The sequence below is a fragment of the Pholis gunnellus genome, assembly GCF_910591455.1.
Source record: "Pholis gunnellus genome assembly, chromosome: 7".
Taxonomy (NCBI): Eukaryota; Metazoa; Chordata; class Actinopteri; order Perciformes; family Pholidae; genus Pholis; species Pholis gunnellus.
Genome location: NC_136533.1, coordinates 10,620,114 through 10,639,564, shown reverse-complemented (window position 1 = coordinate 10,639,564; position 19,451 = coordinate 10,620,114). Strand labels below are relative to the sequence as shown.

At 43.1% G+C, this 19,451-nt stretch overlaps 1 protein-coding gene across 1 annotated transcript in view; it reads right to left on the bottom strand.

Moving 5' to 3' along the window:
* Positions 1-19,451, bottom strand: part of syt7a (synaptotagmin VIIa) — a gene marked incomplete at both ends in the record, with an annotated part of 60,789 nt that overhangs the window by 8,821 nt on the left and 32,517 nt on the right. The window contains 4 exons of the mRNA XM_079162425.1: positions 5,342-5,485; positions 9,492-9,896; positions 15,698-15,832; positions 17,242-17,321. Of these exons, the coding sequence (XP_079018551.1) occupies positions 5,342-5,485; positions 9,492-9,896; positions 15,698-15,832; positions 17,242-17,321 (764 nt within the window). The remainder of the gene's footprint in view (positions 1-5,341; positions 5,486-9,491; positions 9,897-15,697; positions 15,833-17,241; positions 17,322-19,451) is intronic.

Genomic DNA, 19,451 nt, shown 5'->3' with positions numbered 1-19,451 from the left:
TAAATGTTTGCCTTCTGTGTCTCTGCTTCTTCAAATGGAATATTAAAATATTTCAGCGGGTGCCAAACGTTGGTCTGTATGAGCACTGTTTTATGTCTATTTTCGTTTTATTAGAGGCCGTATTCCAAATGTGCGACTCTTAAATTTGGTGGCCGGCAATTGCCCTTTTGCCTGATACAGTTACGCATGATTGCTTTTGAATCCAAAGACAAGCTTAGTGTCTACTCTATCTATAAAAGTTGAGCCCCAGCTCCCTTTCTGGCATCCCAATACTCTCTGCAATTTAGCATTCATGATGTTTCCGAGCTTAATTAAAACAACTAACCTCTTATTCTGGGGAATTTCAGCAAGATGAAATCATCAAAACGTTTGTTAAAAGTCTCAAGAGTCTACCAAATGTTTTGCATCCCGATTAGATTCAAAGATTGCCTCCGAGGTGGAGGCTGCTGCAGACGTGCCACCTGTTCTGAGGCAGAACACAAAAGTCCTCGGTTAATGCTCCAAATAGCCATCATCTGATCTGTATGTATGAGATGAGCACGTGTACCAGCATGTACCTGCTGGCTAGAGTGCTGCCTTCAGCCCCGCATAACGCATGGATGTGCAGAGTACAATAAAGTACTCTCTCATAGGGAAGATGGATTTGCACCCTGGAAATATTCCCTCATCCTCCGCTGACATATGGAAGGATGGATGGATGTGGGACTGCACTAACCTACTCTTAGTGCCTCCTTTTCTTCAGCCTTAGTGCTATCTACTTTCCCCCGCCTGCATCTCATCACTTTCCCTGTGTTGTTTGGATGAGCATGGTGGCCACAGGGGCCCAAAGCCTCAGGGACAGTCTTAAGCAGAGCCCCTGAAGACTTGGCTGATTAGCCAGGCCTGTAAAGCCCCTGTCACAAGAGGAGCAGACTAGCAGAGCATAGCATAATAAATTTACATGTTTATGTACAAACAGATTATATCATCTGGAAGCATTGTAACAGCAAGGCCTGAAATTACCGCCTTAAAATGTTACCCTGCACATGTATTGTGACCTCAGAATGACCTAAACACATCCTCCACCGCCACAATAAAGACTAAACTCCTCCAAGTCAGACTAATGCAGTTAGAGCACAAACCCACAATCATGACGCTACATAAACACGCATTTGTATTAATTTAGGTTCAAGGTCATAAACCACGCTCTTTGCCTTTCATGTCGGGTTAAGAAGTCTACTAAGATCATAAATTATAAAGCACTATTATATAGTCTAAGCCCACTTGGCAATTAACAGACACTAAAAGTGCATCCCTGAGTGCATCACATCTTTGAGGCAGAGTATACATCTATATTTATCCAAATCTGCAAGAGACATTCTGAAACAAGAAAAAACTCCACTGCCGTACACAAAATTATGTAACATGAATGGATGAATAATTGAAAGACCACGGGCAAGTGGATTGAATGTTAATGTGGCATGAGGATATATCCCGCCTCTCCTGTCCTGAACCTCCATCCTCATTGGGCCTTTCGCTGGCTGCTCAGAAAGATATCTAGATTCAAAGCTCTCAGGGATTGAGGCTTCTCGTATAGCAACACTGGAGGAGAACCTGGAGAACCTCCAGTGTAGGTAAGGTTCGCTGAATCGCAACAGAATCGTTCGAGTGAAGACCAATGAGGCATTACTGACAATGAACAACCTCATTAAGCTTTCTAAGATCCACACTCTATGGATGCCTAGGATATAAACATCTCAGCACGTGTGGCCACAGAATCTAAGCAACACACAATCGTTGTAGTCCAACTGAGTTCCTCTGCTATTTCATTGTGCAACCTCCCCTCCCTCTCTCTCTTTCTCCCCTGAAACTGTGTTACCTTGGTTTTAAAGTCTTGGTCACCACCAACGACTGTGATGCAGTTCAAGCTGTCAGTCAGCTCCTGCATCACTTCATCAACAAAGGGCTGTGCAGAACACTTTCATCCAGCGATCTCACACAAGGTCAGTGAAGGAGCGTAATGAATATTACGCACTACAACACCTTCTCGTGGCCGGTGGGGATAGCAGTGTGTTTGTTCGGCTCGCCTTTGACTACGGCCAAGCAACAATGAAGCGTTAACACATGGCTGAAGGTTAAACGAAAGGCCCCTCTATTGTTATTTGTGCCTGAAGCACTTTACATCCATGATGTTTGAATTAACATGATTATTTGGTTAATTGTAGTGCAAAGACAGCAGTATTATTGTTTCCAGAAGTGCAAGAAGCACTTAGATCTTTTACTCCAGTAAAATGAATAATACAACGACGTAAAACTACTCCATTATAAGTGCTACATTCAAACTCCAACTCAAGTTAACATTCATAGGTATTGTGAGCTAAATTAACATTAAGTATCAAATAGAAGTAATCATCTTGCAGAAATATCTCTTCTGACATTATTAGATTGTGAATACTGATGCATCAATGTGTTAGCAGCATGTTACTGTTGCTTACTGTTGTAGCTGCTCAATGTATGGCTAGTTTAAAATTATTTATTTACTGTTAGCTACTTTAGCCCAGTGGTTATCAACCTACGGGCCACACAATAAAACTGGTTTAATCTTTAACTAGGCATTATTTTGAATAAATTATTATTAGTTATTAAGTCAAATCTGAATCTCTACATCAACTATTAACTATAGCTGTTAAATAGTTATTTCCACCACTGGTTGTTGTTCCACTAATGTAGGGCACCACATATCAGTGGTGCAGAGCAGCTCTTTGATATTCATCAACAGTGGAGAGTTTCCCTTTTATGTTGCACTGATGATGCTTACGTTTGAGGGTCACGTGAACTATTCACATTAACTTCAGAGGCTTTATGTTTGGCTGAAATAATTTGTCACATGTTGTTGAGATGATTCATTTCATTGAATGGATTGATGCAGGTATGGCGATGAGTGATGGACACGCGAAGGACATATTTGATGTGAATGCACAGACTCGATGATATGGCTACACAAGGGCTGCGGAGAGCGGGAGACGAATGAAAGCGCAGCTTTGTCTCCGGCTTGAGAGTCCCGTTTAAAATGAGCAATATGCCACGAGCATGATTGATTAAATCATGGTCAGACATCAGTGAAGTCAGCACTAACACCACAGGGAATGATACACTCCCAGCAAGCTTACACCTCGCATTTCTAATATACTGTAGGCTTATAACATCCATCCGAGCCTCTAAATTTAGCATCCAATTAAAGTGTAACTAAATCATTTACTATAGATTTGAATTTCTAATCAATCATGAAACAAATAAAACAATGGGTGGCTCAAGTGGAATTAGTTTACAGGTAAGGAGAGGGCTACACAGGAGCTTGAAGCTTTCATTGTATTCAAATCTTTTTACGTCATAGTTCTCTATTGTTCACAGACTGTAAGCTTCCAGTCATTCTGTTTGGACTTAAATAAATTAGATGAACCTCAGGTTAATGTAGAAAATACCACAAAGCAGTAAATCACTGTTCAATCATGGCGGGTCCTGCGAGCCACGAGCTGGACTGAAAGGCCCGCGGTTCCTGTTTGCTGTTTTGTCTATTAGTGGATTTCACAACCAGGTTTCCGGGTGAACGCAAAAGCTGGGAAAGCCAGATGTAATGTGCACAGCAAATTACACAGAAAACTCCTCTGTGGCTCTACGGGTTTCACACTAATCCTGAACAATGGAAATGTTTTCGATGTTCACAAAAGCGACATTGTTCCTGAAAGAACATGTTCATGCTTGTTTGTAACTCCATGCAGCGCTGTGTTGACAAGGAAAAGGCCACAGGATGCTTCAGGGCAAGAGACTAAAATGAAGCAGACAAACCAAGAGGCAAATATCTCGTTGTCGATGTAGTGTAGCACCAAAGGCTAACTTTTGATGCTGAATAAAAGGTGCTTATTAGTTTCCGGGAGGACAATCGCTGTCATGCTAAAGACGCAGGAGACCCTACAGCTGTCTCCAGTTGCACGGCCCACATGTGCAGCTTCATATTGCAGCTGTGCAGTCTCGATAGGAAAACAGTTACCATCTGTATTGTAATAGAGCCCTAGTTTAAAATCATGTGTCAAATTGATGGAACACTTGTGAATGAGGAATAATTGGTGTGACGAGAAAATCAGAATTTGTTCACCCTGCCCTGTCATTTTGTTTTAAGGTGTGTGTCATATTATGTATCTCCAAATTGTCTCCAATTTGTCACAGAATCAAAGTGAGGTTAAAACGACCTAATTGGACTGCTGAGGAAATCGAGTGTTTCGCATCTGCCTAGGGCTGGACCAAACGCAGGGTTTCACTCCGACACTATGGTGCTACACGCTGGTGCGAATAATCACAACCACCATCTACGGCCGTAAAGGGAACAACACAAGCACAGTGCGGTTACAGCTGTTTGAATTACATGACGCAGCCACTGTACTCTTTTGTTAAGTCTTAAACTGTTCCACGAAAAAAGTTGGACGAAATCCTAAACAGAATGCTAAACTAATTATTTTGGGAGATAGGGAGATGCTAGTGAGAGTGGTGCATCCTTAAAGATGAGTGGAAATATTTTGGCTTCTAGTGTGTAAGGTAGCTGGCAAGGAAAAGGTTTATTTTTAGCAGCGTGTTTATGTAAGTGACTAACATGTTGTGGAATAATGAGGAGGCTCTCTGGGCCCTCGGTGGAGCTACAGAGATGGGACTCTCAGAGCAGCAGAGGGTGATTGAAGGAAGCTAATGAGCAGGAGGGAAAAAAGCAAAAAACGGGAGTAGAAAGGATAAAAAAAAGCATGAAAATACAAAGGAAATACAACAATTACCAATGGGAGGTCTCTGTAAGGCAAGAGTGAAAAGACAAACGAATAAAGATGAAATGGTGGAGGAGAATGTCATTGCGATGGGGGAGATAATTATGACGGTCAGGAGATAAAAAAAGACCACTGGCATGAGAAAATGTTGGTTTTATGTGATTCGCTGAAATTTCACCCCTAAAAGCAGAGAAAAACTGGAGCACCAGTGAGAATCTCACTGCCGTGATTTATGAGCTCATTGCTGCTTTTCAGCTAACATACAAATCTCTTTACTTATCTCAGCATTTCAGGCATTTTTTTCTACATTTGGTTTCATAGTCAGCTCTCATTTTTATTTCTGTAACAGAGTGTTGAGCTCTGGGGCTATTTCAGGTGCAGGTCTGTGGCACAATGCACTTAAGTGCAGTGACTCACCGAAAACACTACAAAACAAAACTACTCTCCTCTACAAATATTCTGAAATGATCTCTTCTTTTTCTTTGATATCATATCCTTCACATGCTTTCATTTGCCCCCCATCATTCGCTCACACACAACAAGCACTCTCGTACGTTATCTGGTACCTCTTCTCAGGAGGGGGCTCCTGATTGGCTGGCGGGGGTGCCTGCGCTGTTTCCTGCAGGTCAGGGATATTGGCAAAGTCATCTTGCTCGGCCACACCAATGGCCAGAGCCAGGACCACCAGCTTCCCTTCACTGGCTCAATAAATACGATAAAGAGATAGATACAGAGAAAGAACGAGAGGCCAGAAAAGAGAACAGATGCAAAGGAGAGGGAAATCGGACATAAAGAAGGTGTGGTGCAGGGGGAGAGAAGAAAAGAGAGGTCATTTTAAGTGACAGCGAGGACAGAAAGCAGAGAGGCGGGACAATAAGAGACCTTATGACATTAAACAGAGGAAGCAGTTACAGAGAAAATGGTCATAAAGTGAAAAATGCATCACCCCAGCAGTAAGCACTTTGTCCAGGGAAGGATATTCAAAAGAAACCTTAAACTGAAAGGCCAAATTAATAATAACGTAATGATTTTAATGAAGTGGTGCTGACAACAGGTGCACTCTGTGTTCACATCGTACAGACAACAACTAAATGAAGGGAGCTGTTGGTGATTAGTTAATGATCGTTAATGGATGTGATATTCAGCAGCTTGCAAATCAGCTTCCACACATGTAAGAGGTATGTACAGGCCTGTATGCACACACACACACACACACACACCACCCACACTCACAGTAATTTATTTAGTTATTTAACCTGCCTTCTGCTTTCCCTCCAGACTCACCTTTCCCATCGAACATGAATGTCGTCTTTCTCCAGAGTTAAGATTTAATTAAGCCTCATTAAGAAGATCTGGACTAATTGTTTCTATTTGAGTGACACAGTATCTTGAGGTGCTCGGTGTATGTCACCGTTTTCTGGGTCACTGCTCTCTCACTCTCCGTGTTGCTCTCTTCTCATTTCATCTTCTCCATTATGTCACACTTGCTCTCCAAATCCCCTTTCCCCCCTCATCGCTGTCCCCGGCTCTTAATTCTCTGCCTCCTTCCCTACTTCCTGTCACCCACACCCACGGTTCTATAGCTTAAGCCTCTGACTGCGTTACAATACCTCCGCTAAGAAAATACAGAGCTGCCAAGCTGTGGAAAGATATCACCCTGAACTTCACAATTTCATCTTTCTTACATGCTGTCAAAAGCATTTCTTGTAGCGCCATAAAGCCACGTTTAATCATTTCCCTCTTATACGTCTATAACAGTGGTTCCCAGCCTTTTATGTCGAACACCCACAAGAAACCCACAACTGCTTTCAGCTTAACTTAAATACTCCTTCACCACCACACGTCACAAATGTTTCCATTGAAAGTGATTTTATCTATAATCATCTATCTCAAACGTCTGTCCATTACTTTTAGCAAACAATCTGAACTTTCATCCACCACTTCTGGCTGATTGTTTTTACTGACATGTCTTTTATGTTTCACCTCAATTCATGTTTCAACTTGTCTGCTCGCTTGCTTACTAGCTTTCACACGCGGACTTAATGCATTACAGCTGACTCAGTATTTGAATCGTTTTTATCATATTAATTCCTTAACTAATCTGCTCCATAATATTTCGACATATATCCTGGCAAATGCAGGCTCAAAAATGGTTCTAAATATTTTGATCGGTGGTCTAAAGGCCGATCAGACGACACAAAAATGTGAGACAATTTATCTAACATGTTGCCCACAAATAAATAAACATTTGTCAATTCATGACAATTTTTCATCAATTCATTTTCATACTTAATATACTTTGTTTTTAAGAACAGCTAAACGAATAAATATGGCAAACTGTTAAATGCAAAGCTTCAAATAGACCCTGTGATCCGTAGCGGAACCTAATAATCCGGATCGGGGCAACCTCAATGATACATCCAATGGCATGGCGCTTGTATTGTTACTTTAAGTACAGGTTATTGGTTAATGCATTGGATCCTTCTTCTCCCATCACCTTTCAAGTATGAGCATTTACACTCAAGAATATTGGTAAAAAACTTAAATTAATGCAGCGAACATTAAGGAAGCGAGAGAGGGCGCAGACATTAATTACACGAGGATAAGTTATTGATTTTATGCCAAAAAGCACAGCGACCATTCAGCCAAGATATCCATTTGGTCAAATAGCTCCAAAGGCTAGATATCTGTGTCAACCACATCAACACATTCATTGAGCAATGATTCACCCAGATAGAGAATCTGGCCAAGATTGAAATTAACTGGCTTGAACGGTGGGTCACGTCTATTACTAGACCGCTCTGCCATCAATCATATGAGATGTTGCTGTTGCAAAGAAGGAAATATATCACAATATATGACCTCAATCTCACGTTTACAATGATGAGTTGACAAGATAAGTTGAGTATTATGGCCGATATTCTCAATGACCTTGGTTGTGGCGCATTTGCTACATTGCTAATGCTCAGCTAGCCGTTGACATTAGCTCAGCTGTGTCATAGTCAAATGCCCAGAGAAGCTTTTACACAAATAAAAAAAAATGGTGAGAAGCTACTGTAAAATGAAATCAGTGCAAAGGGACATTAAACGCATGTTTTGCTCTGGCAGTGTCCTACGTCATACCTTCATCACCCCCTCTCTCCCTCATCTGCTCTCCCTCCACTTCTGGCCCGATGTAACAATATGTTGTAGAAGTAATGGCGCTGGTGACATAAGATCAATGCTTCAGGGTTAACACAAATCTAAACACAGCTGCTTAACCCTTGTTCTTTCACTGATGCACAGTGACACGTGGCCGGTGTGATGTACACATGCTGAAGCACATGTCAGCAGGTTAACTGCACAACCTCCATTAGCATAAAAGTTACAGTGGTACCAGAAGAAGAGGTGCCATTTTAGTTGCAAATACTCATGAAATATGGATAAGGCCTACTGGCGTGTCTCCTAAGCAGGATATTTAACAGTCATTTCAAATGATGGCTCAGAAATAACATCATGTAATTGAGAAGGGCGGCGTGAATATAAAATGTGACTTTTTATGTCACCATCTCATGAATATTATAAACTAGCACCACCAGCTCTGTCCTGCAGAAACAATTGCAGCAGACAGGCTGAATGCCATCCAAACAGATGTTACTGCTTAGCAGAGCGTACCGTGTAAACATTGAACACTTTTTTTACAGAATGGGACAGAAAAAGCCCACAATATGTCGCAACTTTTTTTGCAATTTTTTATCAACATGATGTTATTTCATTCTAAAATAAGGGGGAATGCATTTATTTTTTAACAGGTTGCTCAATAAGAAGCTTTGCAATTAATTTGAATTAACTGATCACTAATACATCACTTCATATGAACAAAACTATTATTGTTTACAAGGTAATAACTCATTAAACAATCAGTTTCAGCTAAGATTTGAAAGGATCATACAATATAACAAGTTACCATGTACTCCCCCTCTCAGATTAAAATCTAATAACCATAATGTATAATTGTTAATAACTATCTATGACGTCTGGATTAAATGACATGTTGAGCCATCTCTTACACAACCACAGGGCTTAGAGCTAAAAGACAACAGCTTATTTACAATCATAACTCTTCCCTTGTTTATATTTATAATCGAGTTTTCAGATAAGTCATCCTCTGGCCTCCTTATCTGCGATCAACTTCATCCTACATTAATAATCAACATGGACTAAATTGAGTTTTTTAGCTGTATATAGAATATCTTTCTGGCAGTAGTGAAAGCAATGACAACTTGCTCCAAACACACTATCTTGTACAGCCGTGAACCACAAAAACACACACCTACACGATACACATTTATGCATGCATGCACCCAATCACACAGTACATATTTTGAAAGACAGAAGTAATATCCTTCCCTGGATATCAGACGCAAACTAAAAACAGACAACCGAAAGAAGAGTCCCAGAACACAAAGGTAAAAGGTAAAAGCAGATTAGTTAATACTTAAACATAGATACACTATAATACACTATAATACACTATAAATACTAATAATAATTAGATTCTAAGACATTAAGCATTGCAAAGCATTACCTTAAACAAATGCTTAAAATAACTCTGCTTAGCGTAACATAGCATGTACTGTAAGACACGGATAAAGACAGAGGCCTGAAGCAGGTGACACTACAAAGACTCCATCAAAATATGAAGGAAGAGTAGAAGAAACTCACAGGAAGGACTTGACGTCGAGGCCGCGACTTCGCATCTGGTCCATCGTGTAATCCCAGCTGCCGGGATTGGCACGAGAGCGCCCTGCTCCTCCACCTCCCCTATTGCGAGAGGCCCCTGCTCCTGATGGGCTGCCCCGCACACCCCTGGGACCGCCTCGTGTACCTGCACCCCCACCCTCACCACTGCCGCCAACTCCCTCTCCTCTCCCAGCACCCCCGCCTCCCCCAGGCTGTCCGGGGCTGTGTAATTGTCCCAAACTTTGGGATGTGGTGGGGGGATGGCCGAGAATAGGGCCTGGTGGGTGGATGAGAGGCTGCTGAAGACTCTGCTGGCGCAGCAGCGTCCGAGGCCGGGAAGGGATGTGCTCCAAAGTGGACGTATACGATAAGACTGGTTCCCCAAAGCTGGGAGGGCAGAGGAGCAGGGAGGAAAGAGAGCGTGAAGAAGGCCACGGCCGGCATAGGATAGGATGATGAGGAGGGAGGATGGAGTCAGAGGGCACGGAAGAGGAAGAAGGAGAAGTAGATGTCGGAGAGGAGCCGTGGCAACAGGAGGTGAATTGGTCAGGAGTGGTGAGGTCAGGAGATGAGACGTAGAAGAGAGGGAAAGAATCATCATAGATGAGACAAGGTGGCACAGGGCAGTAGGGAGACACAGCGGAGGAAGTCAGGTTGACGCCCGGATAGATACGGGAAAGTTCATCCAAACAGGAAGTTGATGATCGAGAGGGGGAGGAGGAGGAAGCAGGAGGAAGAGTGATGTTTGATGACAAAGTGGGGAAGAAGGCAGAGGGAGGAGCGTTGGGAGGTGGAGAGAGGAGGAGGAGGAGAGAGAAAGAGAGCAACGTGAGGCAGCAGCAGTAACAGCAGTAGCAGAAATAGCAGTAGAAGGTGCAGCCTGAGTGGTCGCTGTGAGCCGTGTACTGCTCATAGCGTCGCGTCGGGCAGCAGTGTGCAGGCGGTGAGCTCGCCCTGTGCGCCTGCGTCAGATGTGCGTGCACCTTGCGGGTCTGTGCGGTCTGAGCGTGCTGTTTGCGTGAGGGTGTGTTTCGCGTGGGCAGTGGTCGGATGTGCACCGTCCGCACGGGCGCGGCGCGATTCTGTGCCACGTGACTGCGTCGAGGCGTGTGGGTTGTAGTTTTGCAGGTTCCAGGCGTTCTTGACGAGGGTTTTTTGGTCTGATAAGAGATCCCCATGTCCTCGACTCGTCAGTCAACTTTTTCCATCTCTGATAGCCTCTCTTCCTGACTCTAAGTCTTTTTGGTCTTTTGAATATATGCTGCACCTCTAGAGACATCCCAACAGCCAACCAAGTCCTACAGTATAACTCCCTCCCTCTGTTAGCCTCTCATTTTCCACTCCTCCCCTTCAAATTTGCTGTTTAATTAGCTCATGCCTTTCTTACAAATGTTATTATTTACATGATATTTAGAACACTTACTTAAACATCATTCCTGTGTTTTGTGGGCTCTACAGTATCCTGTATAATCCTTTTTATATGTTCCTCTACTCACCAAATATATCCTCCTCTCTCAGATCACTGTGTAACCCAGACTACCAGAATTAGGTCACGAGAGAGCTATTCACATCAGTCAGGTGCAGTTTACTCCGCTCCGCATTACTTCACCTGACATAATTCTGCATGAGGCTTTTCGTGTCCATCATATCTGACGATCACAATAAAGAGACACAAAAGGTAATGGAAGGTTTTGCGGAAATAAAACAGTGAAACAGAAGAAAAAGAAGAAGAAAAGGAGTTGCATTACACAGCAACAGAAAGATGGAGAGCGCGATGGGAGCGATAAGAGCAGAGGGTGAGGATGGAGGAAAGACAGAAAATGGGGTGCGAGACACAAACACAAGAGACACAGACACTTATAGCAGCCTGAAAATAGAATCCAATTATAGACAGGGGGCAAAAAGAAAGATGAGAAGAGGAGAGAAGAGAAGGAGGGAATGAGGAGTGAGGTAGTGACGAGCGTAAATGTGTTGTGGAGGAAGCATCACAGGCACGAGGTGCCAAAGGAAGGTGCAAAGAAATCATGAAGAACTGAAAATTAACTGCCTCATTTACAACACGCTGAATATAGACCCTAACTTGTGTCATACGTCATGGCTGTGGGACACATGCAGTCAGTGATAAACATCATTTCACATTCCAGCCTAGATCTTAATTAAAAGGTGGGTTGGGAAGGTGTGAGGCATCATCTCAGTCAGAGTGTGAAAATGAGACTATTTCTGTATAGCATTTTTTTTTTTTAAAGTACACTTGCAGGCAGTGCAGTTCCTCACATAAATAAATCATATCCTCCTGCAGATTCATACACGGGGCTATATTGTGCAGCTGGGCCGGCTGTGTCAGCTGAAGGTTTGAGTCAGTGTGATACAGCTCGGGCGACTATTGTTATCTTCTGGTGATGACGAGAGTTCAAATTTCCCGTGTGCTCACACTTTGATCTGTGCCAACACGCTCACTGTGACACCTGAGCTGCACTTTCCTCCCTGCTGAACTTGACCTAACTCTCTTTGTGTCTACTCAGAACTGATTCATTCATCTGACCACAGCTGCTGCTGCTGCGGAGGTAAAAACGTGTACGGATATCATTTGCATTGTTATAATGTCTTCATTCTGCTGCACAGTGAAATGTTTGCTTTTTTTTCTACCCGGTTCTGAACTCACTCGCTGGGTCTCAATCCTCCGGACTGCATGTGGCCCTGGACGGTCTGCCACCTCCCGGCCTTCACTCCCTCTGTCACCATGCTCTTCACGCTGTCACTGCGATAAGGACCCCCCCCATCATCCCCATGCCCAGTTGCTGCCCCCTTCTGACCCCCTGACACTGCCCCACTAAGAGAGAGAGACAGGGTGCCGAGGTCCCACAGCAGACAGAAGGTATAGAAGAGGGAGAATAACGACAGGCAGAGGAGAAAAAGACCAAAGAGCGTGAGAAAGACAGACAAAACCACACATACACACACAGTAAAATAGATTGAGTAACCACATGGCTAAGGAGGTGAGACAGATCAGTAGAGTGTGTGAGGGGGCAGGTCTAGTTTTCCAGGCCAAGTAAGAGGCAGGAGGAGGAAAAGGTCTGTGTGGAGTCCAGTGTGGAGAAAGAGAGGGATGGGGGAGAGGAGAGCAGGGAGGAAGAGGAGAATTTACAGGGAGCCTGTGGAGGATGGAAAACCAGCAAGAAGTCACTCCTTAGAGCCTGGAGGACCAATACTACAGCTGCCAGCATTCACTAGTGGCAACAGTGTGTGGATGCCAGTTATTTAGGTCTCATTCTCTCATTCATTTAGGCATCTGGGGCCTGAGATGTGCTACTATACAAGGCAATTCGATAGTAGCAACTTAGAGCAACTGGAGGACGGCTTGAACTCAAGTGCCTCATGAGCAAATAATCGACTCATTTGGGAAATCAAATGAGTGATATTCTGTTAAATTGTGCATTTGTTCAGGTAGAACACCGATTCCACTCTTTTTTAGATCTTAATGTGTAATTTTTCATTTTCTAAAGATTTGCTTGTCATCTGATCACCACTTAGCATTAATAACGGGAAATAGAGAAATACCTGAACCACACAGCAGAAAGGATCATAAGGGCAATCTAATCCTAACAACCTCCTAAAATGGTACAGTGTTTATACTTAAGCAACCTTGCCAACTCAGATTTCCTCTCAAAGCTGGTTTTAGGTTTAACATGTCACATCTACTCTGAAAGCAGTGATGATCAAAAATAAAGCACAGTAGTGCCCTCTGGTGACATGACTACATTTCATTAATATGCATGGTGCTCCTGCTCCAGGAGACGCAAAATATGAGGCGCAGAAGACACTGTCGTCTGGTGTGTAAGCATGGGTGTGTGTGGGGGGGGTGCTGCACTTGCATCATTGCATCATGTCTCTTTGAAGGTCACCTTTCACATTGAATTCTGACCAACTAACCTGACAGAGCATGTGGGTAAGTCATCAATCACAACAACAGCATGGAACGGCAGCTGAAGCAACGGTCAACACAACAGACGCGGGCCTCATTTATCGAGCACAAGGTGAACGTCTTTACTCTTCGTTAAAAAGGTAGGAACACATAAATAAAAGGGACCATGAACCACTAAGAGTATTTACAGGAATATAGCATTCAGATATTAATCATATTTCTGACTGAACTTCACTGACAGTAGAAGTGATTTATAAAAGAAATCACTAACTAAGTCGTTGACAGTCTTTCATCTGGAAGCTGTCAGATTGATCAAATTAACTATATATAATTGATGCATAAATTAAAAAAAACGTTACGTCAAATCACCATGACTTTAAGATTGTGGCATGCCCGTTGCGGACATTATTGATATAACAAGTTCAATATTGAAAAATGATCGTATTGAACTTCCAATCCAATAAATCCTTGAACACAGAGACTGTTGTGCAGGGATGGTAACCTGTTTGATAAATGAGGCCGAGTGTCATTAAAGAGATTGAAAGCTGCTGATCTCGAGAGAATCTCAAAGTGGAAATAATTCCTAGCTGTCTGTTCTAGCAGCATAATATTGGTTGAAGTCAATACTATGCTGCTAAAGCCCCCGTCTAAAATATCTTTTTAATGTTTCCTTATTCTAAGTCAAGGTTGTTTTTTTCACTGGCTCACATGCACTACAGAAAACGCAGCTCATTTTTAAATTACTGCAGTGAAAAGTTCATTTATTTTCCACTGCTGGAAAGACAGGGCCTGCTGAAAAACAGCTTTATGGACAATAAATGACAACCTTGAGGGCTTAAAAAAAAAAAAAAAAGAACTTCTCAAACACGAGCACTAGGGTCTAAAGCTGGTTTCCTGAGATCAGCAGCCATCATCTTCAGGCAGAGTTTTCAGACAGCAATCCATATATCCACCGCGTCCATGAGCACATAGCTGCCTCCTTTCTGCAGGCCATTTGACACACAGTCCTCAACAGCTAGGTCTATTAAAGATGACCAGTTATTAGACAGTTTATCAGGCAGATGTCTGGTAGCAGGATGTCTAATCTTAGAGCTTTTTCTGTGCCCGGAGGGAGATAGGTATGACCTTGCTACTGCTTTATTGGATTCAAGTGCCTAGTGAGTGAAAAAATGACTTTTATTGCATCAAGTAAAAACACTGTTACCTTATCTCCCCATATGACAGACAGTAGACACAGTTGAAGTGCTACAATGTTAGTGCAGTACACCTTAGATATTAGGTTGATGGGGATCAGAGAGAAGCCACATGTGAATGTAAACCACAGGTGAACACTGGCACCACCCTGCAACCTGGTTCAACGGTCAACCCTCCACAATAACAACAACAACAACAACAACAATTTCAGTTCACACAAGCAAAAGGACGGGGAGATACACAGATTACAGATAAGGTGGGTTAAAGTATGTCTTTTTGAGAGGAAAGTTACGAGGGTTGTCCGTCTCCATGGTTAGAGCCCCATGGGAAAGAGGTGAGAGGTTAGAGGTCAGGAGTTAGTGGGACCGGCAGGGCTGTAGGGAGTGGGGGGGCATCTGAACACGCGCCTCTCTGTTCATCAGAAGGTGACGGGATGTGAGAAGTAGCGGCAGAAATGAGCCCGCGGAGGATACAGGGCTGTGCTGTTTTGACGCTGCAGTAATAGTCGAATGGCCGTCGCAGGGATGCTGCAATGTGTAATGCGTGTATGACATTTCCTGCACTCACATTTTCCAAGCAGATTAGGACTAATCATTAGCAACCATTCTTGCCCTCCAGTGTTCTAACGTTGGCTGTGTTGTTATTGTTGTCGTTATTACTATTGTTGATGGAAATTACATTACACAACATTAATAAGTCTAGAAATGTGCATTTTGTGAATATCGCAAAACTGTGACATTTACAGAATGGGCTTTGTCCAAAGGGCCTTTGGCTAAATGCCACTGCTTACTCAAGAGAAAATGTCCTCAGGAAAATGAAAATAATCAAGATATATTTATAATATATACATATAACATCCACATCTAATGGTTCAATTTGATGAGTGGCTAGTGGTGGTGACTGCACAACTAGAAGAGAGGATGGTGTGAGGAGGGGAGAGGAGAGGAATGCAAGCAAGGGACAAATGGAAAGGAAATCGGGAAGGGAAAGGGGAGAAGCAGTGGCACTGCCCCTGCCTCATTACAGCCCTGCTCAGGAGGAAGTCTCTTACCAACCTTGGACCAAGACTCACTTGAGTGTGAGGCGAGGATCTCCATATGGGGCATAGGGAGAAATGTTTAGTACGAACTCCTTGGGCGGATAGGAGCTCCACCTCTGCTGCACTGTGCTGCTGTCATTGTTATTCCAAAAGTCTCTGTCTAGATCACTGTGGCCAAAGAGAGAGACAGGTCAGAGCAATACAACTATGGACAGCCTTTGGCACCAACCAACCATTCGCAACAGGCGCTCCTGCTTTGATCCGTTGGCTTGGTTTGAGGAAGAGCGTTGGTTTTACAGCTGCACTGAATGGGAGTTTGAAACAAAACAGGACCAGATTAATGTCTATTTTTCCACCTGAAGTTGACAAATCACCATAGTTGTTTTGATTTAAAAACAAAAAAAGGGGCAGCCTGGGGGAAAAAGGCATTCACAAAAGCTTTTCATAAAGCAATGTGTTGTAGCAAAGACAGAGAAAAAGAGAAGGAGAAGCAAGAAAAGAGGAAGTCATAACCTGATGAATACATACAGCATGTGATTATTTTCTGTTCATCTAGCACGGCACCACTGATGAAACACATTTGAGTAAACATCAAGAAGTCGGGCGCCCCGTCCTCGGCGCGAGAGCGCATGAGCGCATGAGACACAAGGCGGAGAGATAAATCGCAGACAATCAAAGTAGAGGAGGAAAAAGTGAGCAGAATCACTGATGTCATACAAGTCACACAGCAGTGGTCAGAGCTGTAGCACAGGGACAGAGCAGGAGAGAAAGGTCGTGCACAAACAGAAGGAGTTTGAAGCTGAAATGGCCAACTGAGCACACCAATGCTGCTGGAGCCAGTGAGAAAGAAAATGCAAAAAATTAAGAGACCGAGGGACTCAAGTCAGAATACATTCACACAGTCCATCTTTAGTGCTTAAAAGTAAAAAGAAGACATTCAAAAATAGCTGAGACAGCAGCAGGCTATAGAAGAGAAGTGGTGATGAGGAGGTTAATAGAGGCATTTTTGTGGAATAAAGTATTGTACTTAGCATTACAGAGCTGACATTTCCTGGTGCTGACCTACAGTCTTGTTTCATCAAGAACAGAAAATACCTTAATCTTAGTTTGAGCCCTGTAAGAAATGTTAAATCAAAAAGTCCTCCCAAACATTTATACTCATATTTCACAGAGCGCTCACAAGGCCCCCCCCCCCCCCCCCCCCCCCCCCCCCCCCCCCCCCCCCTCCATTTACTTGAACCTGCACCATTTTAAGCAGTGCAGAGGCGTGGCTAAAGGCCTGCACTTAAGTGAGACCTATCTTACAACCCATAAGATACGTGCAGGAGCAGGCTCATCCAGCCAAAAGCTTCACAGGTTAGATAATCCAGATTTAATCTGTACTGATTAAATCACTAACCTTTCATTTAAAGTCTACCTAAACATCCTTTTCGTAGAGATTGTGCTCTTCAAGATAAAACACCAGGCCTTATTTTCCGCCTTGTTTGTGTGGTGTACGTCGCAGCGCTCACAGCTGAACCAAATAGAATTCATTATCACCAGATTTATTCTACCCCAACCCGTTACCAGGCGCTTACTTGATGGCTTTCTTCTCCCCTCGCCCACGTGCCGAGTCTGGAGTGTCTGCTGTTTCCACTCCTGGCTTATTCCTCTTCCCCTTGAGCCAAGCAGAGGGAGGAGACGACAGAGAAGGCAGAGAAACAAAAGGTTAGCTTAGATTTGTCCTTTGAAGCTCTGTTTTTGCGATACTAATTTCAAGTGTAAATGCCTCTCCCATTATCTCAGGAACACTGTGCCATCAGTCCTTTACCCGATGGTCTCCTGATTACACTCATCAAAGTCAAATCAAATCTGCTGTGGAGAGCCATTTCTGACTATGATTATCATTCGCACCACCCTGAAATTTACATGGCAATTGCCTCTTTAAGGTAATCCGCTGGGTACTGGAGAGAAGCCTCTAGAAAGACTTGCACCAGCCTGATTTCAAATAGCTAGAGCATGACCTGCTGTAACCATGGAAATAATGGCAATTTAAAGGCTTCGAAAAGTGAGGTCTGCTGGGTGCATTCTGCTGGAAAAGCTCATTACAGTTAAAGGTGTTTCACACATGTCACAATGCAAGTAATCTCTATTGACACTTTGCTACAAGTTGGACAGGTAGGGGATCATTCTAAAGCTGCCCGGCCCCCAAAATACCACGCCTGCTTCCCTGAAAGTGATGCTCTGATACACATCAAGGATAGGCGATGATTCTCCAGCCCAGAAAACGAGTCGGAGGAAAACACACTGAGCTGCCACCGTGGCTTGGCTTGGACAATTGGATCTTAAGTTGAAGGGCGATTTCCTGTGTTGCGCTTGCTTGTTGGGGATTGAGCATGGAGCTTGAGACTGGATATCATGAACTATGCAAAATCCCTGCTTCCACTTTACTCTTGTAATGAGCCTTCGTAATAAGCCATTACCAGACCTCACTTGAGTTCTGCTACATGGCCTTAAGACCCAGCGACACAGTAACGGGTTTGTGTGTTTTGTCATGAGAATTGTCGCGCTCTGGTTTGCTTATTTCTAAATATAATACCTATCATAAAATGTGTCCACGTTCTCCATTCTCTCTCTGATTGTGTCAACTGTCTTTATCCATGCCTGTCATACCTAATGTCCACTGGTATGGCCAATACATTGCATTAGCCTAGCAAGCCAACGATAACTGATAATCAGACTTAATTGTCATTTTGTAGGTTTTTTTTTTATTTATGTCACATAATTTCTTGTTGGGCAGGTGGTGTTATTTTGTTTCATTTTGCCCTCAGTACTTAGTGACGCATCTGTCCTGTTAACGCTATTTTAAGGTGACATTGGAAAGACGGTAGCCGTTGGGAAGACAGCCAAAGGGGGAAACACGGTGGAAAACTCTGAGATGCAATCAGCCAGAGTAATTGACTGAGTTGACTCAGAGATCTACGTATGATGCATGCAACGGTCATAAATAGCAGACGTGTATGGAAATGCAAATTGTGCCACAGTTTATGTACCGATCTTCAGTTCTTTACATGATGACTAACGTAAACTCCATCATGTCCAGATAACATGGATATCATTTCATACTGAAGCCCACACCTTGGATATTGCGGCTTTGGATATTGTTGGACCTGTTACAAAGCCAGAGTTGACAATAGCACTGCTGGGCAGAAATGATAAAGCCCACAATGGCACTACTGAGCAAAAACTGATATCCATCCCACACACAAGGAAACAAAAGCGCTCATCTATTGTATAATCGACACCAACCTGAAGTAGACGGGTCAACAGATGAATAAACACTGATCTGACAGGAACGACACGTTAAACAGCTGCATTCAAGAGGCGTGTTTGTAATTGGAATACTAACTTCTGGATTAACGGTCTCTTTATAGTAGACATGGAAGTCTATATACTGAACACATGTTGTCAGCCCACACTAGAGAGACCAATCATGATCTTTTGGAGTTGGCTTTAGGCATTAAATAGCTGTTATCATTCGCTTGACATGCTGGCTAAATACATGACCTCACATTTTTGTACAGCATTTTGGGAACTCAAAGATGCATACAGCTAACTATTAAAGCTTCAAAACATCTGCATGCCCAGAAGGGAAACTCTTCCCCGTACAAAAACAAAATCATTTTTACATAAAGACATCACAATGAATACTGTATTCTTGTACGGCAATTTCTAGGGAGGAAAAACTGTCTGAATCTCTGTGAGGCGAGGACAAGCTATCAAAGGAAGCTCATGTATCATTCAATGC